Source organism: Anas acuta, chromosome 22 (genome assembly GCF_963932015.1).
Source record: "Anas acuta chromosome 22, bAnaAcu1.1, whole genome shotgun sequence".
Lineage (NCBI taxonomy): Eukaryota > Metazoa > Chordata > Aves > Anseriformes > Anatidae > Anas > Anas acuta.
In genome coordinates this window covers 4,813,273-4,840,196 of record NC_089000.1, presented here as the reverse complement: position 1 = coordinate 4,840,196, position 26,924 = coordinate 4,813,273, and the positions used below count along the sequence as shown (strand labels likewise).

At 49.8% G+C, this 26,924-nt stretch overlaps 1 protein-coding gene across 3 annotated transcripts; it reads right to left on the bottom strand.

The window, feature by feature from the left end:
- Positions 1-26,684, bottom strand: MXRA8 (matrix remodeling associated 8). Of its 3 annotated transcripts, XM_068658763.1 has the most exons (15): positions 26,551-26,684; positions 25,959-26,083; positions 23,008-23,961; positions 22,261-22,410; positions 16,763-16,902; positions 16,322-16,399; positions 11,203-11,223; positions 10,481-10,789; positions 9,824-9,925; positions 8,132-8,590; positions 3,794-3,952; positions 2,749-2,779; positions 2,018-2,094; positions 1,268-1,345; positions 1-382 (listed from the first exon to the last, which is right to left on the bottom strand). In XM_068658763.1, exons 6-15 carry the CDS (start codon positions 16,368-16,370, stop codon positions 357-359), a joined length of 1,311 nt encoding a protein of 436 aa, XP_068514864.1. In that variant the 5' UTR covers positions 16,371-16,399; positions 16,763-16,902; positions 22,261-22,410; positions 23,008-23,961; positions 25,959-26,083; positions 26,551-26,684; the 3' UTR covers positions 1-356. The 3 variants fall into 3 exon arrangements, with proteins under 3 accessions (XP_068514864.1, XP_068514865.1, XP_068514863.1); XM_068658764.1 differs by lacking the exons at positions 22,261-22,410; positions 23,008-23,961; positions 25,959-26,083; positions 26,551-26,684 and adding an exon at positions 19,140-19,288; XM_068658762.1 differs by lacking the exons at positions 16,763-16,902; positions 22,261-22,410; positions 23,008-23,961; positions 25,959-26,083; positions 26,551-26,684 and having other exon boundaries at positions 16,322-16,560.
- Positions 26,685-26,924: the final 240 nt, after the last annotated feature.

The window sequence follows — 26,924 nt, the reverse complement described above, 5'->3', positions numbered from 1 at the left end:
TAGTGATGCAGGTTGGTTTATTTTAAGCAGTAACGTCAAAGCAAAAGGTCTGCTGATTCAGCTCATAAAAATCATTGATGCATAAAAACAACAATAATGTCAGAAAGAAAAGGGGAAGGGAGGACTGGGAGAACAAAAGAAGAAAAGTAAACCAAAACCCATCATAAGTGCACACAAGACAGATGGTCTAACTCTTTTGGGAAGCATTTGCAAATACCCTTGTGCTTACTGGGGAGAAACTCTACATGAAAAATGTATGGTAACTGGAGGGACATGGTATCAAGAAAAGGCATCTCTTTTCCATTTATCTATCTTTGATTGAAGCTTCTGGTCCAGCCAGCAGCTTGGGAATGTCTTCATTTACAGTATTCCTTCCTGAAATCTGAAAGCAAATTGAAATGGAGGTCAGTACCTTGACGGCAGTCTCAAACCACCCAAAGAAACACGCTGTGATAAGAACTTAGCTCTACAGTGACGAGTGACCATTTACAGTCAGCTACGCTCTTGTTATCCTCTTCATAAACCCCACAGTTAGATTTACGGTATATAAATTCTTGCACAGATCATCTCTGAATAATGTAGGTAAAATATCATGAGAAATGCACCAAGAGCTGCAGGTCTAAGGCAACTCACAGGCTCTCTAGACCTCTTCCTTCTTGCTCTCATTTCAATCACATTTATTATGTTCTGAATTGATATGGAAGGAGTCACAGAACCTGACAGCCTTCTTACAACCGCTGTTTGTTTTAAGTGCAACCCTGAAAACTGGGGGATAACACGCAGAATTAAGCCTGGATAAACAAAATAAGATTCAGCTCCTACAGAGAGAGAGCTGTTTGCTTTTGTTGGATGAAGTAAAAGGCTGCCCATTGCCCATAAACGAATCCAGCTCAGAACACTCCTCTGCACAGTGTTTTCTTCACAAACATAATGCCAGTACTTTTTTGAGATACATCTTTCTCTGAGGCTGTAATAAGAATGTGCTATTCCAACCCTGCAAGGCATTCTTTTTCCAATAAAGAAGAAAATCTATTTGTGCCATGCCAAAAGCTTTTAAAAACCTAATCACTACTTGGATCTTGTGGCTCCATGATGAAAGGATAGGAAGGGAACTGGCTTCTCATTCCTGCTCTCATTTGTCATGATGTTTACCATTCCTCGTTTGACTGTGGCTTGGTCAGCTTACTGCTAGAGTATGTTCCTCCCTCCTCCAACCCATCACAAGGCTCCGACAGCCACCAATTAGGGTGAAGCAGGTCATTATTACCTTTGTCTAAGTCGATGTTCTTTGCTGGGAAGGTTCTGGCTTGCTCAGCCTTCTCCTTCAGGATGTTGTTTTTGTAATCTGTATAAGGGAGGAGTGCAATTCAGACAGCTATCAGAACATTAAAAGAAAAAGTTTTATAGGCAAGGGAGACGGGATCAGCCCTTCCCTGAAGTACTCGACGCATAACATCTCCAGATCTCTAGGAGTAACTCATGGAGTTACTCAGCAGGAGAAGGAAACATGCTACAGCTTAGTTGTTTTTGTTTTGTTTTGTTTTTTCCTGGCACTGATCAGTTACACACATTTCAGTTTCCTGCTCCTCATAGGTACCACTGATTCTTCCTCTATGTAGCAACAAGCTCTGGATTATCTGGTTAAGGTCACGTGAAGGTGACTGATGCAGTTATTTAAAGAATTTGCTCACAGGAAAGCTCCCTTGAGACACACACACACAAGAATGTTATACTTGTGCTGTCCTGATTTGCAGCCCACCGCCTGCAATTCCTCTGCTCTTTACTTTAGCTTTTATATCTACCTCATTTACACACAGCAGTTTTGTAGCTTGGGACCTGGAGATTGTCAGCTTGTTCTTTTGAAGGTTGCACCTTTTCTAGGGGTGAGATTCTCATAAATCTGCCCTTTAATATCAGGAGGCTAAGTCGCTATAAAATGGGCACCTAAATACCTTTAGGAAATCCTCAGTTACAAGTTTTGACCTGGTCTAGAGAAGGGCTGCGAGCCGATGCATACCCAGCCTGATGTCTTCACTTCTGTACTGGGTCAGATCTGTTGTGTCGACTGTAAATTCTTTAAGATTTACATCCTTCCTGAAAAAGGAATGAGAGTGAAAAATGGTTATTGCCACATCCTTTAATAACTGTCTCCTTTTACCTTTTTTCACAATTGCTTTCTAGTGCTACTTTAAGGAATTTAATCTACATTGTTTATTTGCTATACATCTGGAGGACAGCTGAAAAAACTATAGATTTCAGTCTTTATTAAGTACAGGTGATTTTCCCAGTAATCTCTGGAGAACCATTTTCAGCTTCTGCAAGGTTCCCTTGACGAATACATGACAAACAGCTTTCAGCAGATCATCCTGCTCACTAGTGAATCTGATTCTCTTCTCTTTTGTTTATACTGTCTTGTCTACTAACACCAACAGATCTCTGGCTGGTTGGTTGCTTTTTTCCCCATGAGTTTGTCTGGAGCCTAGAATGATGGTGAGCCAATTTGAACTGGAATTTTCCCATTTCTTCCATGTTAGTATATGTAATAAAACATAAAAGGACCCAGATACACTATCTTGGCCCACGTCCAACTATGAAACCATATCAAACAGTCTCTGCTTTACACGGCTGTGTTCCTACTAACCAGATCCTCAGCTCCTTTAGGATCTTCATGACAGCAGAGGCTTGGGACCACTAAGGTCATTATTATGTATTCTAGCCATAGATAGCAGATCCTGTAATTATACTTACTCTCCGTATTTCTTCACGTTGTATTCGTAGCCTAAACAGGAAGAAGAAATAAAATGAACAGTTGCATCCAGCCCAACCACCTCCCAGATACCACTGATAACAATAACACACAGCAGTTATTCACAGTGCTCTCTGTTGTGATGCTTACAACAAGCATTTTCACAACCCCTCTAACACACAAGAATTCATGCACATCCCCCTGCCACAGGGAGCTCCTCCTTCCTTCACTCACCAGCTTTCTGATGGTTTTCCCAAATTTAAGGATGACCAGCCACGAGAAACTACAACCAGCCCCATATTTCATTTTTTACCTCCCATTTATTACACAAATATTTAGCCCATCTGTCTTCTCCTGCGTGCTGGTGATGCATCTGTCCAGCCCCAGCCCATTGCAACCATCACATACTGCAGACACCGGTTTCCATCTGCCTTCCACTTGCCAGGTATCTAAACAGACTCCTGTCTCACTCCAACCAGCAAGGAATAACTTTGGGCTCCTCTTTTTTATTGAAAAAACAGGGCCGGGAGTCTGTCCCCTCTGTGACTGCAAAGCAACTCCACTCTAGGCAGTGGGGACAGCCCGCTGTGCATTGGTGCTACCCCCTGATACGGAAATAAGGACAGATGTGGTACTGCAAAAGAAGATAAACATTCCCTGGTATTTGCTCGTTGTGTGGCATCAAAAACTATTTTTGTGAACCGAAAGATCTCCGAGTACATTTATCTAATCACACACAGTCACCCAGTACAGGGGGTTCAGCAAGGACTTAAAAAAAATCTCAGTCCCCACAGGATGCACGTAAGCTTTCTGCTCTAAATAAATCCCACCTGTACAGAAAACTCAGCAAATCAAGGCCTGGACATTTTTACCCCACTCTAATGAATCTCTCTCAGCACCAGCACCTGCAGAGACTCTCCTCTGTGCTGGATTTCCAGAAGAGGATCACTGCCTTTGGTGTTGTGCTGCACAGTAATTATTTGCAGAATCAGTTCCCCTGCCACGGGACAGTCCCGTAAGCACTCCAGGGACTTCTCCAGCACCTACCTCTCTGCCGGCGCTTGCGGGTGATGAGGACAACGATGATGAGGAGGACGATGAAGAGCAGCAGCGTCGCCAGGACGTAGCCCAGCTGCTGGAAGAAGTGGATGCGGCCCTCGGGGATGATGACGTTTATCACGTTGTGGCCCCTGACAACGTTGGGATCTGGGGGCAGAGGGAAAGGAGAACAGGATGAGAATCGCAATCGGCATTCACAGCACAGCACGACTGCAGGTGGACACAAACGTGGGACCGAAAAGGCTGTGCAGTGAGAAGCTTCTGAACTTAATGAACTCCTGTGCTGCTGCCTGGCTCTCAGCACACTGCTCTGCTTCACGGCAGAGGAGAAATCAGAAAGGAGCCCCAGGACACAGCCCGGAGCCTCCTGCGGGGTAACGCAGCCCCGCACTGGGTCCCCTGCAACACGCGCACGGCGCTGCCTCGGCTCCAGACAGCTCAAGTATGAAGCAGCCACTCCCTGCCAAGGGTTATAATTTACAGAGTGGGAGGAATTTTCAATGCCAAAGAATGAGTTTCCTTTTCAAATAAAAAAAAAAGAAAAAAAAAAATCAATAAAATAAATAAAATCAAAACCCGCAAAGAAAAGCCAAGATTCCATTCCAGCGGTGGGTGCAGCAGCGCTTCAGTTCCTCGGCGCAGGGAAGGGTAACTCAAAACTTTTACGTGGAACATTTTTGTAGATCTCAAATAAATAGGTCACGGCTTTGCACACAGAAAGGGAAAGCGACTTCTCTGCTTGCAAGAAGCCCAGACCCAGGCCTCCAAATCACCCCGCATCAATGCAGACAGCCCAGGATCTGTCTCCTCCTTCCTACCAAAAGTGTTTAATTACAAATCGGATGCTGCTCGCTGTTACTCCACGACAACCTGGGGCCAGTCCTGGGGCTAAACACGGCCCGACACCAGCAGGCTGAGAGCAGATTCCTTTCCCTGCTTGCTTTGCTAAGGAGGTTTGATGCTTGCGACAGCAGCAGGGCCAAAACCAGGAGGGCCAGAGCTCCGGTGGCACCTTTCCCTGCCCGCTCTGCACCTCCAGGACACTGTCAGAGCAGAGCTCCTGCTTCCTTCAACCCGTTGCTTCCTCTTAAGCCTGTCTCACGCAGAGACTGGGACACCACTGGCACCGAGTAGTGACAGGGATGAGAGGCAGACGGGCAGTCTGGTCCCTTATCAAACACGGGGCAGTGTCCAGCTCATTCTCTGTATTCCACCAGGGCCAGATTTCCCCTGGCAGCCTTTTGGTATTCCTCCTTAAGCTCAGCGACATCTCCAGCACCAGTTAAGGTCAGAGCTGATCGGCAGGAACAGGAATGTCGCAGCTGAGCTAAGCCAGCGAGTTCATCATTATTTCAACAGCTGGTTTTCCTTTTGAGGCCGTTTGGGAATGTTAGAGACTGCTCATTTCCATCGGCACAGCGCTGTAAATAGGCTGAGCCCAGAAATTCAATATTCCCCACAAAAAACTCAGCACCAAGAGCGCTGGTTTTGTCCAACCTCACCCTCCATGACAGCAGGGAGGCAAACAGCTTATTAAGCTAACCAGCAAACCTCTTCATCAAACGCTTGAGCAACCCAAGGCCATGGGGCACCAGAAAATGCCTAAATATAAATTAAGATTCAGATAATAGGGCCAGAGCAGTTAAGAGTTAGGAAGCTCATCACGGTGTCTGGGTCAGCTCCGGCTTTAGGAAAAGCAGGCAGCAGGTAAATGAGCGCTTGCTCCCCAGACACTCCAGGTAGGTCAATTAAAAGCAACCCTGGATGAAATTTTGGGAGCTGCTGGCACAGCGAAAGGTTCCAGTTGGTTGAGTGGCTTGTTTGCAGCATTTAAAAACAAATAAAATGATCGTGGATGGAATGGATGGAAGCACGGCCTGGTGGCAGCGATGGTTGGTTGCTAATACTCACAGCACTCCTGGAAAACGGGGAGGTTTTAGCAGCTGCCCCGTGCTGGTTGTGCAGCCCTCCGCTGCAGTTGTTGCTGGCACTGCTGGAGGTTTTGTATTTCCTGGCTCTACTGCTGAAGACGAGCATGTGTTTTTCACCACAGCTCCAAAATTCCATACCAAAAAGAACCGCAAAGCTGCAATCAGCACAGGGATGGTTCTGCTGTAACAAACCCCTGCACCACGAAGGGCGTCTTCAGCAGCTGCCCTAAGGAGAGGGCAGCCCCTGGTGCAGCCACTGAGCCCCCAGGCTTTTTCCCGGCTTTTTGCTTTCCCCCTGTACTGCAGGGCAGGAACTGATCTGAAACTTCAGCCAACATCAGAGAGGTGGCCACAACGGCAAGCTGTGGAAACAGGTTCAGAAACTCTGGGCCTCCTTAGCCCCAAAAAAGTTGGAACAGAGGTGCCTTTATGTTACTTTACCAAAATGTCAAGGGGCAGATCCTTCTGTTGGGGAAAAACAAATGGAGAGAGCTCCACCAAGAGCTCACAGCTGCTGGGTATGTGGCCCATTTTCTTTTCAAGACTGGGAATAGGCCAGCAATAAGCAAGAGACGCAAGAGATGCCGTTCTTCAATCACTTGTTCCAAAGCAAACGCGGAGTAAAAAATGCACTAAATTAGTACACACACAACACATTTGTTCTGCTGGGACTGAGAACAGGATTGAACTCATGTTTATAGTTCAAAACAGGATGAAATTTCCTGTCTGGAAATGGCTCTGAGCCTTGGAGCTACGCCAGAAGCTATAGCTGCTTGCTGGAGAGAAAAAAAGAAAGAAAGAAAAAAAGAAAAAAAAAAAATCTCCCTGCTTTGCTTTTGTTATCTCCTGGTGTTTCAGTTTGGCTTTAAGTCACAGCCCAGAGAAGTCCTGCACGATTTTTTGTGGAGAAGGGCAACACCTCAGCCTTTCCTGCTGCTCACAGACAGGGCATGTACCAGCAGGCTGCTGAGCAGCACTGGGGCTGAGCACAGCTCCCTGAACGTCTGGGCTCTTCCCTGTTCCCATCGACTCAGCACATTCTTGTGTGTGGTGCTCTCCGAGCAGCTGAGCATTCGCTGCCCCGAGGGGACAAAGCTCTTCCAAGGCTGCTCTTCCTGGGGCTGGAAATGGTTTTTCTCAGGGTTGCAAGCTCCTTCAGCACGGGGCATTACTGCCAAACTAAGACAGCCCCAGCAGGCTGGATTACTTGCAGGTTCTGCCTAAGGTCTGAGCAAGAAGGTAAATAAATACCCAGCAACAACAAGGACAGCATCTAGGGGAGAGGGGAACAGATTCCTGGGTGGACAGCTCTGGAAACAAGATGTAGTTTCCATCTGCACAATGTGATTTAAATAGGACTCGAGGGCAGCAAAAGAGCCCCAGGCAGGGAGGCTGATATTTGTGTGTCCTGACCTCTGCGCCAGCTCAGCCCCCACGGCCACCTCTCTTCGGTACCGCCTGGTTTTCTGGCCACCAGCCTCGGTCCCAGTGGGAAGGTTTAGGTTTCTGTGACATGAAAAAACCTAATTGCTGGAGAAGAACAGAGCTATTGAAAAATGGATGAAGCACGTCAAAATTTTGTATCGAGCAGCCAATAAATATTAAACCACAATGAGGACATTAAAATGTTAATAAGAATCTATACCCAAAAGATTAAAAAAATTATCAAACTTGGGATTTTACTCTTCTGCCTAAACGAAGCGTGACAGCTGGGGGGTTGGACGGGCTGTCAGATGATAACTCAGTGCAGTGGAAAATGTGAAAATTGAGTTAAGAAAAAAAAAATTAAAAAACTGAAGGGTGGAGGAAAATTCCTTGTGGTTGATTCTGTGCAGCCTGGCACCTGGCGCAGCCTAAACCCCTGTGTGATGGGGAGAGAAGCACGAACAGGGGCACGTTGTCACAGCAGGGGCAGCGCAGAACTGACCCCTAACTCCACAGCCTCTCCTGGTTCAGGAAAACAATCAGAAAAGGGAGCCTGCTAGAAAAAGAGCCCGCTTGCCTCAGGGCACGCGAGCCTCGCAGAGCAGCAGGGAGCAGAGCAAGCAGCAGGACGTGTTGTCAGCCAGCTCTGCAGGCAGGGTGATGAGCCCTGGTGGGTGGGACCCTCCTGGTTGGGCGCAGCTCCAGAGATCCTCACGTCTCTCTCAGCGTGTGGAAACAGCTCGGGAACACCCCGGTGCTGTACCCTAGCAGTGAGGAAGGCAAGAGCTCATCTCCTCCTCCAACCTTAGGGGCAGGAACACGAGAAAGCTTCACGCATGAAACCTCGGGGTTGCTCTGAGCTGCACCTTCACTGCTGTGGTGTCTGCGATACCCCTGCAGGGCACAGTTTGCCCCGACCACGCTCCCTCCCTCCCTCCTGCAGCCGGGGAAGCTGCCAGCAGGCACTTACCAACGGCTGGGGCAGTGTTGTGGGTTGTGAGGTTCACCACCTTCTTCTCCCTCACGGGCTCTGTCACGAAGACTTGGTAGATCCTCCTCTCGTGCAGGCCGCAGTAGTGGTGGTGCAGGTGGCAGGAGTAGGTGCCTTCGTCGGCGCTTTCCAGCTCCGAAATGCGGAGGGAGAAGTCCCCCAGGGCGAAGGCCGTGTCGGTGATGTTCATCTTCTGGCGGATGAAGAGCGGGCCGTAGGAGCGGCGCTCTCCGGAGGCGTACAGATCAATCAGGCGGTCGGCGCGGTCGTGGGGGACCCCCGGGGGCTGCCTGTCCCAGTGGACCACCTGCTGCTCCTCTTCGCTGTGCCGCTCCGTCCAGATCTGGTTCCTGTTCACGCAGGGAAGCATCACCGTGCTGCCTTCCAGGGCAACGATCACGGCCTTCTCCCCGTCCCAGTACTCCTTCGCTGCTTTGGCTGTGGAGATGACAAGTTGTAGAGCCTCGGGACGTGCACCTTTACACGCTCACCCCGTGCCTAAGGACACCCAGACGTGCCTGAGGTCGCTCCCACACCCTGTAGTCCTATAACACATTCCCTACAAAGACCCCAAAGTGCCACTGAGGTGCTGTGCCTTGTTCACACTCCCTTCAGCGGTCAACAAACAAATCTACCTGCACCTTCCACACCCTAGCTCAGTGCAGGAGCACCTTCCCTTCCTCCTAACAGGGCTCACCTCCTGCTTCACCCGGCAGGAAGCACGTTGTTCCCCCAGCAGGCTTCACCTTCCACATGCCGTGCCTTGCTCCTCCGAGCAGGAAATGCTTTCCTACCCACAAGTGCCCCAATTACTGGGGAAGTTCAAGGAGCGCTGTTTTGCATTCGATTCTTTTGTTATTCCTTCTTGAGAACAAAACCACGGATGAGCAGATTGGGGCTCGCAGGCCGGGCTGGGTGTTCTCACTGCATGGAAGCCGTGAGAACAGCAGAGGAGAGACATTTCTGTCCCATCCCCTCAGCCTCTTGGAAAACTCAGCCCTCCGACAGCCTCCCAATGCAGCTTCACTTCTGCATGACATAAAGGTGGACTTAAAGGACACAGTAGTGATGCTTCTGCAGTGTAGGTGGCACAGACTGCAGTTGCCAACAGCCCTGAGAAGCTTGCTTTTAGAGCTGGAGTCACGGCACGCTGCACGAGGAGGTTTTCTAACTCCAGGCTTCTCAGGACTAAGCTCCCCAGACCCGTGTGACAAGGCAGATATTTGTGGCTAACCTGAGTAATGAGGGATTGTTATTGAGGATGTTTTACTGCCGGAGCATTAAGAGGACAGTTAGCTAGCTGGGCTGCCTGATGGAAACAGTTAACAGCCTCTCTGCAGGGTTTGGGAGAGGCCAAGAAAGAAGGGAGGTTCACAAAAACACACACGTTGGCTAGAATACTGAAACTTGAGGAGTCAGAAAACAGAAAACAGCCCAGCGAGCACCACAGGACTCTCGTGGCACCTGCACCCTGAATCTGCACTGAGAAGCCAGCACAAAACCCTTCACCCACGCTGCTCCTCTCTGACACGAGCAGCACAGCACACAATACCTTCTGTGGCTCAGCACGCAAATCCCACTGGGAATTCAGCACCGTAATGGAAGCAACTGGACTCCAGCTGCCAGACCCTGCTCCTTGCCGAGAGGGGCCCCAAGCTGCCTCACACCCACCTTTCTTGGTGACATCCAGTTGGATTTTCACAGTTTCATACAAGTGGCAGTAGTGGTGGTGGAGATTGCACGAGTAAATGCCTCCGTCACTCTCTGCAACATCTAGGGCAACGGAGGAGAGAGAGGAAGATGAATGGTTCATGCTAAGATAACACTTTTGTCATTTATTCCATTTCCCAAATGCTTGTGTGAATGCACACAGGGGCCTCTGCATAGCTTAGAACAAAATCTGATCACCAGGGAGGGTTAAACAGAGGAACCACCTCACCTAACACAATCATTTGTTCTGTTTCTTTGCTCTTGCGTGGAGATTTGTATTACCAGATGGAAAGAGGAAGCCAATTTCAGTTTAGCTAAGAGCAGGCATAGGAAGAATGACAACTTTGGGTTTATGGCTCAGGAGCTGAAATAGCCAAAAGGTCCACAAGAAGCCCAAAGGACCTGTAGACAGCAAGTTATCGATCTCCTTTTAAAATGGGATTGGTTCAAAGGGGAATAAAACTGTATCAACAGTGATTCACACAACCTCCTTAGGCTCATTTTTACTTTCATAAAAATACTCTGTAGAATAGCCATTTTCCCTGGAAAGCACGAAGCCAGTTTAGATGAATCCTCCACTGCGCTGGAAGCATGGGGAGGAAAGATGCTGCCGAGTACCTTTGATCACCAGAGAGAAGTTGCCGTCCGTAAAAGCGTTCTGCGGCATGAAGATCCTCCCTTGGTTGTAGGAGCTGTAGACACGCTGATCCCCTGCTGAGTACATGTCGCAGAGCCTCTCCATCTTGTTGTCCCCGTAGTAGGTGCTGTAGACGTCCCAGTGCACCACGCGCTGCCGGTCGTTGAGGCGATCTTGGGTCCACACCATGCGGTAGCTCTTGCAAGGCAGGACAGCCTGCGAGCCCAGCGTGGCGCTGATGTTCAGCACGGACACTACCACGCTGTTGGGGTTGGAGGCATCGGCTGGGACTGAGAGCCAGGAGCAAAGAAAGGAAAAGAGTTTCCGGGTTAATAGCATGCGAAGAAGGGGCTGGAGTAAGATTCAGCCCTGCTCTAGAATCACTGCTCACCTCCCAGCCAAAATAAAGTGGTTTTCAAGACAACACAGAGCTTTCTCATGAAGAAATACAAAAGAAATACACTTAAAACTGATGGTTACATTCAGTAAAAACAATGTCTGTCATTGGGATCCTAAATTTGATGTGTCCTACCTGCCTTTCAGCCTTAACCCACACTGATATCCTTGTTTAGAGACACTTGTTCATGGTTCCTGCCCATGGAAGTTAGCCACGAAATGCCCACCTGGGGGGCCTGGTTCCACAAGACCCAATTTCTTCTCACAGTGACAAAAAGAACAGGCAGATGACAGAGATGTCACTCACCTGAATATAAATCAACAGAACCTGTCAAAGCAGAAAAAAAAAGAATGTTACTGACAATGAAAGACACAAACGCAGCTGTCTCCTCTGCTGTTATCCCACCCATCCCTCCCTCCTCTCTTAATACTCATTTAAGGTGAGCGTTGTGGTTAAGCCCAGAGCTGAGCCCTTGCTTGGCCCATGTTGCAAATGCAGCAACTGCCTGATCCAACAAACTCACGCTTAAGAGCAACAAGGGGAATGCTCAGCCTGCAACTGAATTTCGGACAGTCCCTGTCTTTATTTCACACCGTCTACAGCTACAGTTTTTTTTCACCCTGCTATTCAAACCCTACACCAAAGGTATGTCAGTGCATCACCCACTGAAACTGCCTGAAAGGCGTCTTCTGCTATTTAACACGCTCCGTGTAGGACAAAAAATAAGAACCCAAGGAGGCAGGACTGGGCAGGGGGCTGGGAGGCACCGACACCGTAGGATCTGCTACTCCTCCTGCATGGGAACCAGCAGAAACAGCAGGACAAGAAGAGTTTCGCTTGCAGGCTGCATTCCTGAGCTGCCCGTTCCCACAGGCTGTCTACGCCTTCTCGGTCGTTTCACTTACCCTGGACTGGACATATTTTAGGCTAAGCAAGAAAATAAAACGTCCACTAGCTTTTGGTGAAGCATTTCCTGTGTGAAGGCAGTCCCAGCAGTGTTTTGCACCCTGTCCCACTCACACACCCCTGCCAGCGGGCACAGTGGGTACACGCTTGTGTGGGAGCAGGAGATCCCTAAGAGGAGAAGTGTCCTGTCCTTCCCCAAAGGCAGAGGGCATTGCGGGGTGCTGAAACTACCTGTCCTCTGCCGGGCAGACCTCGTGCTGGCTCCCCAGAGCCTCTCCTGCTCCCATTCCTGCTCTGCACAGCTGGCCACGTAACGCTCTGGAAGCAGCCACGATTCTCTCCAACGCACGCGACGCAGATCTGTGCAGGAAGAGCTTTGCAAGACATCAACTGACGGCTTTGTTTCCGCACTGCTCTGGCCCAGTCCCTCCTGCTTGGTGTGTAGGAGGGGTCTGGAGGTCTCCCGGCATCAGGCTTTGGGAGCACGCAGCAGGCTCTCAGCACAACGACAGCATTCTCTCTCCAACCAGCGAAGCCCAAGTGGGCTCCAGCAGGACAACTGGATGTTTTGTGCTGCTAATGTCACAGGCACAATGCCCGCCTGACAAAGGCTGGAGGTTTTTTTTTTTCAGCCCTGGAATTTATTCATTTGAAAAGAGAAAAAATTAACTCCAGGCTGGGGCTACTTTAACCACACCCTCAATGCACAGGCTGGGAATAAACTCTGCTTCTTTCCCTTCTCCTACCAGGAAACACCGAGCAGTGACACCGGAGAATAAAAACGAGCAGCACTGCCTGCTCAGAGACACCTCCTGCACTTAAGAGCTCAGCATCACAAAGAAAAAAAGATCCAGCTTTCTCCCAGAGCCAGTCAGTCGGTTTGATACGGAACAAAATCGCTCTCAGGAGGCTTGGGAGCAGCACAACAGCACCTGCCCGGGGTGATGAGACCCGGCAGTGCTTACATACCCGAGCTGGTGGCATCTGTGGTGTGACCAGGTGCCACAAGGTGACCTGTGTGGGAGGAAATGTGGCTGGGAGCTGGCTGCCTGCACTGCCTGCGCTTCCAGGGTCTCGCTTCAGTGCTCGTTCACTTGATTTGGTGCGGCAGAAGCAGGCTCCTCTGGCTGAGCAGCAGGAATGCGTTCGCTTTGCTCCCTTCCTCTCGCAAGCTAATGGGAAAAACACAGAGCCCAAACGTCGCGCTGTAAATCTCACATCCGACAGGGACATCCACCGAAGCCTTCCAGCGAGCTCTGCTCGGCAGCCAGGCCCAGCCCCAGGCCAAGGCCAGCGCTGAGCACGGCTTTGTGCCTTGGTGGTGTCCCCCCAAGCCCCTCTCCGGGAACTCCAGGGTCCCTCCAGGTCTGTCCTGCAGTGAACAAGGGCATTGCTTCCTTTTAGGAAAAGGTAAAAGCATCCGCTGAAGCCCTGCCAGGTTATTTGGCTTGCTGGGTGACACAAAGACGGCCCAGGGTTACCGTCTCGTCGTGCACTAGAACCAAACACCTGAACAGACCGCAAGGCAGGGCTCGCCGTAGCTTTCATTTTAACATATTTCAAATTCCACCTGGAGGATGATCACCCGGCCCTCTCTCCGAGGGATAAACCCACCTGAGAAGAACAAACTCGTCCCCTGCCATGTTCTGTGCAGACTCAGCATGCCTCTCAGCAGGATCCCAGAGGTGTTCTGCTGCTCCCACGATATAGGAAGAGGAAAGCAGCCTGCAGGTTTCTAATCCCTTGTAAAAGGCAGGGCCAGCTCTTACTTCTTGAATCCCAGCCATCTCTACAGCACAGAATTAGGCTGCAGAAGGTGCAGGCAAGCTGGAAGTAGAAGCCTCCAGCTCTGAGAGACGCGCTGCATGGCAGAGCTCTCCAGGCACTGCCCTTGGAGCAGCTCAAAGAGAAAAAAATGTCCTTGCCTGAGCAGGACCCCTGCTCTTCTGCTCCCAGAGGCTGCTGGCAGAGGTGGAAGCACGTGCTAAGGAAACCACCGCATTCCTGGCCCGTGCTGGAGAACACCAGAACAGAAACTTTGCAAACCCAGAGCAGCAGCCCGAGTGCCAGGCGGCACAAAGACCCCACAGGGCACGAGAACAGGCAGGGCCTCAGCTGGGCGCAGGAAGAGCTGGGCCCCCAAAGCCTGCAGAGCCAGGATAAGCTGCCCAGATCGGTGTCTTACAAGACAATAAACATCCCTGAAGTCCAGATTGTGGTGGTGGGCAGGAAAGAAAAACTAAAAATTCCCTGGAGGAATGAAAGCCACATCCCACCAGGACTGAGGGTTGAAGCAACAGTCTCCAAGGCTGATGCTCGGCTTGCCTAAGCTCAGCTCATGACCTCTTTGCACGCCTTCCAACCATGTCCTGGTCTCAATTTCTTTCTTCTTTTCAACAAAGGGAATTCTGCACCAAGGCTGCCTTCACATCAGGGGTGCAGAGGGCTGCTCTAGGCCTAGACAAAGGAGCTGTTCTGCAGGAAATCTGTGTGGCAGACTCCTTTTTCCCACAAATCCCATTGCTTATGCAGAGGATTTAAAGGTCTCTGTAGAGCTGTTTCACAATTACCCCAAAAACAGAAGCTCGTGCTACCGAGCCATTTCCAAATACCTCTGGAGAATGGCAGTGGCTCCATCCTGCCCCTGCGGGGAGCTGACCCGGTGTCCGCAAGGCCCTGACAGCTCACAGCACAGCAACCCCACGGAGCCAGCAACACACACGAGCCCAGCACTACTCCAGTAGCCAATATTTTAACCCAGTAGCCCACAGCTGGGTGCATCCCAAACAAGCAGAGGAGGGAGATGGTGAGCAGCACGGTCCCGTGCCTCGATGCAGGACCAAACTTCTCACTTAAGGACTCCCCTACAAAGCCAACCGATGGCCATTGGACTTTGGGCTTTTACCTAAGTTTCTGTGCTTGTTTAGTTTTAAAGGCTCGCTGGGACAGCTTTCTCAAGGGCAGAGGACAGTGCTTGCAAGAAGGACGTTGGGGCTGGAGAGCTGTTAGCCGCCCCCCAGCCCCAACGAGTCCAACACTGCAGGCAGGAACACGCCACGGGCTGGCACAGAGCAAGAATGTGGAAGGGAAAAGCCTCCTGCCTGTACAAGAAACCGATGGCATCCTGGCCCAATTTGCCCAAACTTCCTCGTGGAGGGCTCAGATGTTAGCTCAGCCCTGGGAGCCCTTTGCTGGTTTGTGTACTTCACGCTGGCTGCAGGCCCACGGAGCAGCTCGCAGAGCCATTGCAAACACGGGGCTGCTCCTCCCTGCAAGACGTTAACGCTTGAGGGTGTGGTTCTTCTCCAAGAGGGAGCATCTCAGCAAAAAAAAGGCACAGATTTCTTCCCTTCTCCCCTCCCCATCTTCTCCCGGCACGCTGAGCCGAGCTGGGTGGGTACAGCAGTTCTCAGCACGCTGGCTGCCTGGCGTGCAGACAGCTCTCTCTCCAAAATACACCCAAAAAAACGTTGGTGTGAGATCACATCATCCTTCGGGGGGATACTGCCTCCTTCCCGCAACTCTCCAGCGCTGTGCAGCAGCCCAGCCTGCTCTTCCTGCCCCAGGCACTCCCAAAACTCTGCCAAACCACTCCGGGGAGCAGCTGGGCTGGTTGGTGCTTCTGAAATGCAACCTGTGGCCTCCCTCCTTCCCCAGCCCTACCCCACCACCCCACTGGTTTTCTGCGACACGTTACCCCTTCTTTCCCTATGACTGACCCCATGCAATGCCCATTCCTTGCCTTTAGGCACTGCAAAGCCAGAGAGGATTTGGTGATGCGGGAGCCAGATTAATTAAGGACCGAAGTGAGAACTCATCTTCCTCCCTCTCCTCTGAGCGAGGCCTTCCCGTGCCCTTCCTGGAGCTGCAGCTGGTCCTGGCTCACAGACAGGTGCCTCCCTTAGAGACCAGAGTGCTGCAAGGGTGGATTTGCTGGGCTGGTACAGTTAAGGACACTGGGTCCTCCGCAGCCTTTCCAGCACATTTTAGAAGAGGAAAAGGCACAAGCGATTCTGTTACTCTGAGCTCATTGTGCTTGTCCTCATCTCTTCCCTGCACCTTAACCTTAAAGTGAATTCTTTTCTGTCTTTATGCTGACAGGGCAGAAAAAAGCTTCATTTTGTCTTCCATCCTGAACACACACACACAAATCAGCTGTTTCTGCCCCTTCAGAAGTTTACAACAACCTGTAGCTAGCCAAGCTGGACGGCATTCTTATTTCAGCTTACTGCCCTTGAGGCTGCCGATGAAGGGAACTGACATGAAAAAGTAAATTGCACAAACATGCTGGATGGAGTAGCACTGAAACGACCTCAAGCATTTCTCCAGTCTCTCTCCTTCCCTCTCAAAAAGGAAAAAAGTAGGAGAAATCCATAACTCCCTCCCCTCGCAGAGCAGAACCCAGCTAACTCAGGAATCTGAACGAAATCTCCCAAAGATAACAGCCCAAAACCTCCAGCCCCGTCCTCTGCAGCTGAAATCAACCCAAGCGACGCCGTGTTATCAGCGAGGAGCTTACTTTGCTGAAGCACGAGCTGCCACAGGAGGAGTTTTGCTAGTTGCTCCATTTCTTCAGCTTCTCCGTGTTTCCGTCTCTCTTGAAAAACAAGTTAAAGACTTTTTTTTTAAACAACTGGAAAACACTATGACCTCATCAATTTACATCCAGAAAGCCGTGGACAGCGGCTCACATTCTGCAGAGTTACTCCACCTCCAACTCCTGCCTCCCCACCTCCCCTCTCTGCTCTCCCCCTCGCTCACACTCCACCTCCTTCCTTCCCCTAACTCTGCCTGCAGTCACTACAAACACCCACTCTCCTCTTTTCCCCTCCCTCTGGGACCTTCTGATCTGCCCCGACTTTGATGTGAAAGTTTTATCGGGTACAGTTGGTCCCACACAGCTCTCGAAACAATCCCTCTCCCTCCCCCGGGGATGGAACTAATTTTCCTTGTACTTTACTTGATCCAGCTGTTCCTCGCTTTGTTTGACGCTCGTCCAGCTGTCTGCTTGAGACTGGATTTATTCTGTTGCCTTCAGTGGTTTTTTGATCTCTCTTTCCTCATATGGTTTTACTTTACGTTCAAGTCTCAGTAGACAACCTAGAAAACAATGTTTACCCTGTCCTGTGATTTGTAAGCAAGGGCTTAAGAGCAATTACCTTAGCGAGAGGCTAAAAATGACAAAGACTTGAACACAGGGAGCTTAGGGCAGTGCAGGCAGAGCAGCCTAGAACACAAGCAAAGCTCCTGCTGGGATATGGGGAAGAGGTTTCCCTGTCAGAGAAAGCTTGGTCCAATTTAGGATTTCTGTATGGAAGCCTTCAGGCCAGAACTGAGGGAGCTGTGCCTGATCAGCACTACAGCGAGCAGCCAGCACACAGCAGTAACCCTAACGCTGCTCATCCCCAGTGCACACCAAAGATCAAACCAGCCCTGACAGCAGTGCCAAGGCAGTAACAGCATCAAGTGATGTCTGAATTTTCACCAGCCTTGCTTACAAAAGAAAGGCTTTGGTGTATGCTCACACAGACCAGTTAAGGTTCAGACTGCTTCAGTTTGTGCCTGCAGACCAGGGACAGGCACGGTCTGCCCAGCTTATGGATCGTTGCTTCAGGTGCTGCGGGATGCTCACGGGGACAGGCTCCACATTGCTGGGCTAAACATTTAGTGAAATCCTCCCCTCCTGCCACCATGAAAAGATTAAAGCTTTACCAGCCTAACTGAAGGGGGCAGCAACCCTTGCAGGTAGCTGGAAGAGCTGCAGGAGGCTGCTGGAGGCATCGCTTAGTCCAGATTCTCTTTATCCTCCTCCTCTGTAAGTGTTCAGCTGTTTATTTCTTGTTTCCACATCAATTCAAGTCCGAGCTTTTGAAGAAATAACTCAACCCCGGTGCAGAAATGTGGCGTGCCCTCAGGCAGGGTAAGCTGGTGAAGGCACCGAGTTGGGGTTTTCAACACCCTGGCCCACAAAGTGCCGGGGGAGGTGGGTCGGAGAGGCTCAGCTACTACTTTACACCAGGAACCTTTCCACCTTCCCTGGGCAGGACCAACAGCCCAATCCATGCAGGTGCCTTCACTGGCCTGCAGGAGCCTTTAAATGCAAGACCTGAAGAAAAATTGCATGCCTAGAAACTCAGGAAATGGCGTAGATGCTGTTAGTGTATGTCGGAGAACCAAACACGGTGAGGTTCTGTTTGCTCTGTTGTTAAATCGCTGTCGGTTGTGGCTAGCAGTGTGTAGGAGATTAAACCTTACCATCAAATTAGTCATCAAGTGGAAAATTTGGGGGAAAGGGCATTTAACTTCGCATTCTTAAATGTCCATCTACAGAACAGAGCCAGATCTATGAGAACTTAAAAGCGAGGGCCCTCCCATGGCACTCAAACTTCATTGTCCCACTTGAATTTCTCCCTTCTGGCATTTTTCTGTGTACCAGGAGATGGATTTACTCCACCCAGAAGGGGGCTGCGCTTCAGCAAAGAGGAGGGCATTACAATTACAGCCAAAACCCAAACCAAGAGCTAAATACCCTGCAACAAGACAAACCCTGGCAACAGCCAGACGAAAATAGCCCAGAGCTTCATCCAGGGCAGGATCCTCTCTGCAGCAGCAGACAGAACCAGCCGCTTCCAAGGAATTCCAAGAAATTTGAGCTATTATTATTAAATAATTTGACCAGGAACAAAGCTTGCTGTTAACCCCAGATGTCTTCATGCTGTCCAAACCAGACCCAGATAACTGCCAGTGAAAGGTTCCGAAACCATCTTCAGAAAGAAGCCAGGGAAATTTCACTGCAAACTGCAGCTCTGTGATTTACATCGTTACATTAAGTGGGAAGTTGTGGGTAATTAGACACCTACAAGCACTCAGCACAAGTTCCCACACTTCAGCTGGGCTGTGTCAATAGCCTCTGCGCTCACACGGCCGGCCTAATTGCAGCCCTAACCTAAAACACAGGTTGGTCCTTGCAAGCCTCGGGTATTTGCATGTGTCCCATTCCACAACCACCTGCATGCAGCAAAGGCTCCTGCTGCTCCACGTCCCCCGAATCAAAACCTGCTGCCAGACCCTCAGGCATCACAGCAAAGACTCTGCTGATCTTCAGCAGCTCAGAGAGAAGTTTAGGGGGTGAAGGAGCCTCAGGGAGCTAGGCAAGAGGCTCCAAGCCGACAGCCTTTTGTCCAGCTGCGTCATCAGAGAAGCCTGGAAAACATCTGGCTGGGAGACAAGAAGCTGTCCCCGTGGTGCAGACGGCAGCCCCAGCGCCCTCTCCTCGCCCTGCTTCCTCCCAGGAGCAGGCAGAGCCCTTCGGGTGCAGCTCCAGGTTGTTTCCTCACCTCTCTGCCCCCCAGCTCTGGCACCGCAGAGGTTACTGGCTGCTTCTCGCCTGGGCTAGCTGCAGATTGCTGTGGTTGCTGCTGTCACGGACTGGCTATTTCCTGACTGAAGAAAGCCAAGTTCAGGCTGAGCCCGCTGAAGCCTCCTGAAGAAAACAGCCCTGTGGAAGGGAAAAGAAGAGGAACAGCTCTGGGGCTCACAGCGAGGGGAAGAAAGGGACCCAGGAGGGCATTTCACAGATCCTGGCTCTTTCCTCACTCACTCTGTGCGAGTAAGGAACTCTGGTCAGCCCTTCCCCTTCCACAGCGGTGCTTTGGGTATTGATTCTCCAAACAAGAAGCATCCCCCAGCTGCCCACTGAGGCATACCCAGCTGCCTACCCCAACCACAAAGCCTGTCCAACAAAAGCAGCTCCGTCCATGCAAGGAAAGGTCCCTCCCAGCACCAACACAAGGGTTTTTGCTTCCAGCTCTGCACCTGCCAGCCTCATCGCAGGTCAGGCGAGCAGGGAGAAAGGCCCTTCTGTTTCCACACTCACCCCTATTTCACCTAGAAATGGTGACTCAGGTCGAAAAAGCCCTGCCCAGAGAGCTGAACTGGCCTTTGGCAAGCAGTAGTGAGCAAGCCCCATCTGGCAGGCAGTTTGCTCTCCCAGATCTCTTCCATTTCAATATTTCTCTTTTCCACAGCTGCAGGCTGCACAGAAAAACCTCCTGGACTGAAGACCACCGGTCTGTAAGACTGAGCAGAAAGCAGATTGGGAAGAAGGTCTGATGCAAAGAGGTCCCCTCTGTCCTTTTATCATCATGTTGAGAAACATCAAACTTGGAAGCAGGAGGGGAAGTAGCCACCTCCACCCCACTTTTACAGCTATAAAGCCATGTAATGTATTGGGAGGGAACGCCAGCATTAATGCTCTGTTGACACAAGGACACAAATTGTGCACATCAGGCTTTGTACTATAATCTGTCACATTCCACGTTTATGTTACCAAGATCTTCTTCAAGCATGAAACCCACTGTACCCTGCCATGACCAAAGAAAAGAGAGAATACCTCTGCTCAGGAACAGAAAGAAGGATAAATACACATCCCTGTTTGCTCCCCTTTCTAAGAAAGGCCTGGGGTAGGCCAGGGGAGCCTTCAGAGCTGCCTGGCTGCTGGAGAAGAGCAACACAACAGAGCCACATGAATTACCAGAGGGGATGCACTTCCCGGGAGGCTTCGTTTGCTTGCAACGCTCTTCTCATGAAAATAAATCTTTCAGCTGCAATGAATCCCATAAGCAAGGCTGGAATAATCCAACTTGCAGCAAGAGCTGTGAACTAAAAGGACAAAACTGAAAGCCGACCACAATGACAGGGCTGCTGAGCGAAGCCTGTCATTATCGCAGTGAAGTAACCAGCAGCACAAGGGTTGCTCGCTGTTCCCCAGCTGTAAATGCTCTAGCCCCTGAGTTGCCTTCTCTGAAGAGCCTGTTGGGGATGACAAGGCGAGGGGCTGCCCAGATGTTTTTCTGCTTTGTTTTATTGCGCTGGGGACCGCTGTCATCCCCAGCCTGAGCTGCAGTCACCAAACCAGCAGCTGGGGCAAACGCCGAGTACGCAGGGCAGATCTCCGACATCTTTGCACTACGTACACATAAAACAATATCACAGCAGCTAACGATTTCACTCAATAACACCCCTTGAACAACCCATTTCCAGCAAGGAGAAAGACAAAGCCCACAAAACCACCACATAACTGTTGTCTCTGCTGTGCTACGCCCAAGCAGTGCTGGAGCAAAATCAGAGCTGTGCAGGAACAGTGTTGGTGGGGACTGCCATTTGCAGGCAATTCCTCATCTCAGCTGAAAAGCTCTCCTTCCTTCCCTACATGTCAAACGTGTTGGAGCACAAATTCATCGATGTGATGTGTGCACATGCATCAGCGATAAAAGCTGGCCAGGTATGTAAGATATTTAGTTAGAGGGAATCTTAAGAGGGGGGCAATCTGCTTAAGGCACTGAGCTTTGCGCTTTGCCAGGCAGAGACCTGCACAGAAGAGTGAAACTACAGCATCCAGGCAGGCTGCTCTTACTGAGAAGAGGGATGTCTGTGTGCATCCGTGTGTTTCTGTGCTCCTCCAGTGCTGCTGTCCTGGTAACAGGTCCGAGAGCTCTGTCTGCACCTTCGGCTGCGAGGCGGCCCCACAGCTCAGCGGCTCCTGTCGTCTAGCATCTCTGGATGGCACTATATTTAAACGCTCCTTTTTGCTGGAAAGCTGTCAGCTTCAGATTCCTGGGATTCATCTCAAAACCATTAATGGGAACCAGTTACAAAAACAGAGAAATTGCCCAGGAAACCAACAGATTTTTTATTTTTTTTTCCAGACTGAAAACTGAAGATTGTTTTTCCAAGATAAAAACGTGTTTTGGCAATTCTTCCACAACACGAAATCCAAAAAGCTGGGTTCAATAGGGAGAGAAAAGCCAAATTCATGTGCCTCAAAACCCATCAGAGGCAAATACCTAAGCAGGTATAAATCAGCACGCTTCTATTAACTACCGTGGACCGACATCAGTTTACCCCCACTAAGTGTCTTCCTCATAAAACCTTGTGAAATGTTCCACAACCACTTCAAGACCTATCTGATCATTAATCCTACCACTAGCGAGCTTTAGGTAAGAGCAAAACTTATTTATCCTTCTCATTAGGAGAGGATGCAGTCAGAGTCTCCCTGCCCTCACCTTTTCTGTTGATCTCACACAGCTCTGCTTCACCAGATGTTTTTTTCTGGTGCAGAAGACATTTGCCTATTGATAAAATGCACCATGCCACTCATAGCCTGTGAAAATCACTGTTAAAAACCTATAAAAATACGTCTTTTTGACAGTAAAAAGTTATTTTGAATCAGCATTAAATTTCACGCTGTTCCAAATAAGCACGTGAATGAGATGCAGTTAGGCTCAGATTTAAATTAACTCAATCCCAACAGATTAACATTTTCTCCGAGTTGTATTTTTTAAATGCTATTTGAGCACAACTCCCTCAATCTCAGCAGGCAAAGACCCAAGGGAGCACCTGAGCACTAGCCTCCATCTCCTCTGTTGCTTCCTTTTCAACTCAATTTAATTCACAAACCTTAATTGGGGTTTAATCTGCAGTCCCCTGAACTGCAGCAGTGCCTCCAACCGAAGCTGCAGGAGCAGTTCCATTCGATGAGAGTCACGACGGGCTGTGATGTTACACCCAGGCCAGCCACAGGAACAGAATTCCACGTAGCCAGCGTTTCTGCAGACATCAGGCATCAACGTTATTAGATCTCATGATGGTCAAGGCCAACAAGCAAGCAGGCAAATCAGGATTGGAAGCAAAGAAGAGAAATGAGATGCAAGGAGATGCAAAGAGCCCCACTGGCATCACAAAGCAGGTGTAAATTACTGCTTTCTCAGCATCTTAAGTTTAGTGTCGTTGCCATAGTGTGTAAAAAGGGAAATTTGGCAAATCAGTTCTCTATAAAAATTATTTAGTTTTAGTTGAGTAAAAAATAAAAAAGAGCAACTTCAAGTAGCTTGCCATGATTGTAGCTTGCCATGATTGCTTTAATTAAAATGTCAACCTGGAAGGACACTGTGTGTATTTTTCTACCCCCTCTTTCCCTGTTTGCGAGGTTTTTTAATCGATGGCCCCACATTTCATTGGCACTGCAGGGCAGGCTGGGGGCACAGCACGGGCAGCTCCTCGTAGGAAAAATCTGCAGTCTAAACAGGCAGGAGCAGCAGCGAGACACACAGCGCAGAAGGAAATGACTCAGCCAGGCTCACGCAGCACATCAGTGGCAGGGTTAGGAATACAGCCCAGAGCAGCTGCACGTCAGCCCAGAAGTACCTTAGGCCCTAAACTGTGCTGCCTCTGTATTCCCAGGAAGCCTCCAAAACCCCGGCACCGTTTGGGACTTGCTGCACAGAAGGCTGACAAGGACGCAGACTGGAGGGCAGCTAGACAAAATCTCTTGACTCTCTTTCAGCTCTGGGAAGCTTTGGTGATGCACAGCACTCTGAGACATCATGCAGTAGGAAAGAGACGTGATTTTTACCTTTAAAACGGCCTGTGGCATCCCTCTTGCCTCTCAGATTTTTGCAGCACTCTAATTCCCTAGGGAGAGCAGCAGTCATTACTACCCGCTGGGCTTTTTCATGACACCACAGTGGGAATTTATTTATTTATTTTTTAAATAAGAAGTACCCAGCCATCTTCCAGCCGATTCTCAGAGCCAGCAGTGCCTTCAACGGAATTAAAACACAAAAACACACAAAAAAAGAGTAGGTATTAGCTCAAAATCACATGAACCAGGAAGTTCCTGAGGGGATGGAAAAATATGCAAATCTGACTTGGAGTTACCATCAATCACAACTTCAGGAGCTGGCTCTGTGCATGTCTCTGCATCTGTTCGTCTTCCCCTAAGGTTCACAGCAGCAGCCAGCCACCATGTGCTGCTGGGAAGCAGAGGGATTCTTTCAGGGCCCCTGCCGAGCCACCACTCACATCCGAGCGCCCCCAAAATTTCTGGATCCTCCACCCAAAATCAACTTCTTAATACCGAGTGCCGGAGACGGAGGGTATCCAACCCATGACACGGGACTGACTCACTCCCACGGGAGCTGTGGTTCTGCGGAGTCTTCACTTTTTCAAACCTGCCCTGAAACCACAAAGCCCCCCTCCGGGGGACAGATGCTCAGCGCTGGTCCAATTTGGCCGAAGACAGGCAGCACTGGGAGTCCGGAGGAAATGGCAGAGGGATCAGGTCACCGCCGAGAGCTTTCACTCAGCTCGGGTGTTTGTCTGCAGGGAAGTGAGAGAAGGCAGCAGCTGAGAAAAGTGCCGTGCTACCTAGCTGATCCTCAGCACTGTGCCTTACCGAGCCAGATAAAGCTCCTGAAGCTTCTAAATTTCCGGAAGAAGAGGCACCAGGCAGAGCTGGGTCCCGTTTTTCAGTTTGGTAGCACTCCTGTGTAAAGACAAGCAGTGCTCTCAGGCTCTGGTGGTGACAGACAACACCAAGAAGCCCTGTGCTTCTGCCCTCCTTTACCAAGGAGGTACAAGCAACTGACCCAGGGCTGAAACTAAAAGCTGTCTGAAGCAAGGAGGAAGATTTGGATACGCTTCCAGGCTCTGACTCGGTCCCTGTTACTGCCTACCTCCCTGTTTCTGCTCGGCCTCCTGACCAGGAACCTGCCAGGCTTCTGTGCCAGGACAAAATGAGAAGCAGAAATCGCTCACAAGCAGCACCGACAGTGCTAGGGGAGAGGACTGAGCACGGAGCCTGTTCCAGAGCAGCTCTCCAGCAATCTCCTGCTCAGGCAACAGCAAGGTGGGCTTCTCTAACAGGAGAAAAGCTCCAGACACGAGCACACAGCACTGCTCGGTTCTACGAAGAACCAAAAAGTTCTGAAAGTGCTCAGGGAAGAGCCCTGTAGCTGAGAGATGCCACTTTGTGTCCCCTTTCTGACCACCAGCGTTGTGCCTCCGACCACATCTTGCAGTCCCTCCATGTGGGAACAGCGTTTTGGGACCGTGAGCTTCTGAAGGAGAACTCCGTTCCCCACACTAATTGCAGCCCAGCTGCTGTGCCCGCCTAGAATAATGAAGCAGTGCAATTCCAGGCACAGCAGCCTATTCTGAGATCAGAAATGACTGGGAAAGAGTGGAAAAATTAATAGGTTGGCTCCAAAAAGGGCGCTCGAAGGTCGCTTCCCAGAGAGTTGTGTTATTTACCTCGGCTTTGCAGGCCGTTTTGTTTAAAATAAAACCACTTCAGCTGAGAGGAGGTTCCTCTCTGTACTGCAACGTGATCCTGCTGCCAAATTTAGGCACACAAACGTGGAGCTTGGCCAGCTCTTAGGGGTACTCTGTGTGAATTGGGTACTTGCTCTCGATAGATACAAGAGGAGCCCTCGCAACTCCTGCCTCCTTTCTTATTAAATCTTAAATAGTGCAATAATCCCGGTTAAACTCGTGGTATAACGTGGAACCTTTCAGTGTGCTCTAATCTCTGAGGATTTATTACTCTAATAAACATCATCCCTGTCCTTTCCTCCCACGAGACCAGCCAACAGCTCCAGGGTGCTTTTTTACCTCCTCATTAAACGTGAGCACCAACAGAGAGTAGCAAGCCAGCGACACAGAAATTAACACCAGTCAGTGCATCCTCTGGAAAGCAGGATTTATGAAAAATGGTTCAAAACCACCTAACTCTGCCTGGTTTTTCTTGCAAAAACTGCCTGTTCTCCAAGTAGCTTGAGGAGTCGTGGAGGAATACCCCTGCGTGATGGTTCTGTTGAAATTAACTCCAACAGACAGGCCCTGAGGGAATGGTTTAGGTGAGGAAAACATAAATCCTACAATTTAGAGAAATTTGGTTCTTTAACAGGCACAGATAACGAGGTGCTCCTGACAGAACCACAGCAGAGAAGGCTGCTCCTCTGATACTTCTTGGCTCCATAAAATAAGGTTTTACTTGAATAAGGGAGTAAAGAGGTGAGCGGCTCAGTTCAGCCACCCCCACTCTGAAAGCTACAAACTTATTTTTATTTGCTCTCCTTTCTCCTCCCCAGCCCCACTTCATCATTAGAAATCACCCAGAAAAGGTGTTGCACCCAAGGCAGAGATAATTAAATTGTTCTTTCTTCTGCTTCCTTCCTTCTCACAGTCCCAGGGTTTTGCATAAATTACTCGTGAGGGAAAGGCTTTCCTGTCTTTCCGAGGGCTACAACACTCTTCCTTTCCCCAAGGAATGGACGATGTTATCAGAAACTAGGCCACGTTTAGCTCGGTCCTACCTTCCGACGGGCCTACAGCACAACCTTGGAGAGATGGCAGGATGCTGACAACACGCCTCGTTCCCCCACATCACACAGACAGCAGGATCAGGCACCGAGTTTCTCCAGAGGGTGCTCACTCAGACCTAAAAAAAGAACCAACAATGTGCATCAGCACCTTCTGGGCAGTAACTGAAACAATATGAACGGGCAGGGAAGCCAAACCAAGGCCGACTCATCCTGGGTGAGCAAGCAGAGATCCTGACTTCAGGATGGACCTGGTGCTGCTGAACAGCCTCCAGCTGGCTGCCCCATCAAGGGCTGAGCGGCTGCCTCGAGCAGCAAAAACCCTTTGTCAGGAGAGGAAACAGCTCAAAAGCACCCAGGGAGCAGAGCTGGTGAGTAACGTAGTGCTGCTGACACACCGTCACACTGCTGACTCCAACTGTTGTAGCCTCTTTTAGTAGTTTTTGTTTTGGCACACTCTCCTCTAACTGCTTATTCTTCATATTTAACCAGTTCCTCACTGGCTGGTGATAAGCACCCTGATATCAACTGTTAATTCCCTTCAAGTAAACCTGAAAAAATATATATAATAGTTTGGAATTTGTACCTGATGTGCTGATTCCTTGCTCAGGACTCAATGCCCTTGTCTTAACAGCAATCTGCAAGCAGCTGTGGGACTCCAAAGGGGTGGCAGCAGCTAAGAGGCTCCCAGAGCGTCAAATCCTCTCCAGACCTAGACACGCCGCAGGCAATGACACTCCTTCAGCTCAAGAGCACTGATCTGCTCCAAGTCTTGCTTGTTGAACAAGTGGAAAAACAACCATTAATTGTTTTTGAGCAATATTTAATGGGATGTTTTTATTTTATACAAGATTTCAGCCACGTTTCCTAGGGAAGCATGGCACCTGCAGTTCCATGAGTGCAGATCTCACTGTCCACTCAACCTCCTCCTCCCTCCTGTTATTTTGAGCAGCCAACCTC

Bases quoted from the DNA above. Each gene is read 5' to 3' on its own strand.
- MXRA8 (XM_068658763.1), bottom strand. From the start codon at position 16,370: ATGGAGCAACTAGCAAAACTCCTCCTGTGGCAGCTCGTGCTTCAGCAA. The intron at 11,224-16,321 runs GTAAGCTCCTCG...CTGCTTTGACAG, and splicing joins GCAGCTCGTGCTTCAGCAAA to GTTCTGTTGATTTATATTCA. The intron at 3,953-8,131 runs GTAAGTGCCTGC...CTCTGCCCCCAG, and splicing joins CAACACTGCCCCAGCCGTTG to ATCCCAACGTTGTCAGGGGC.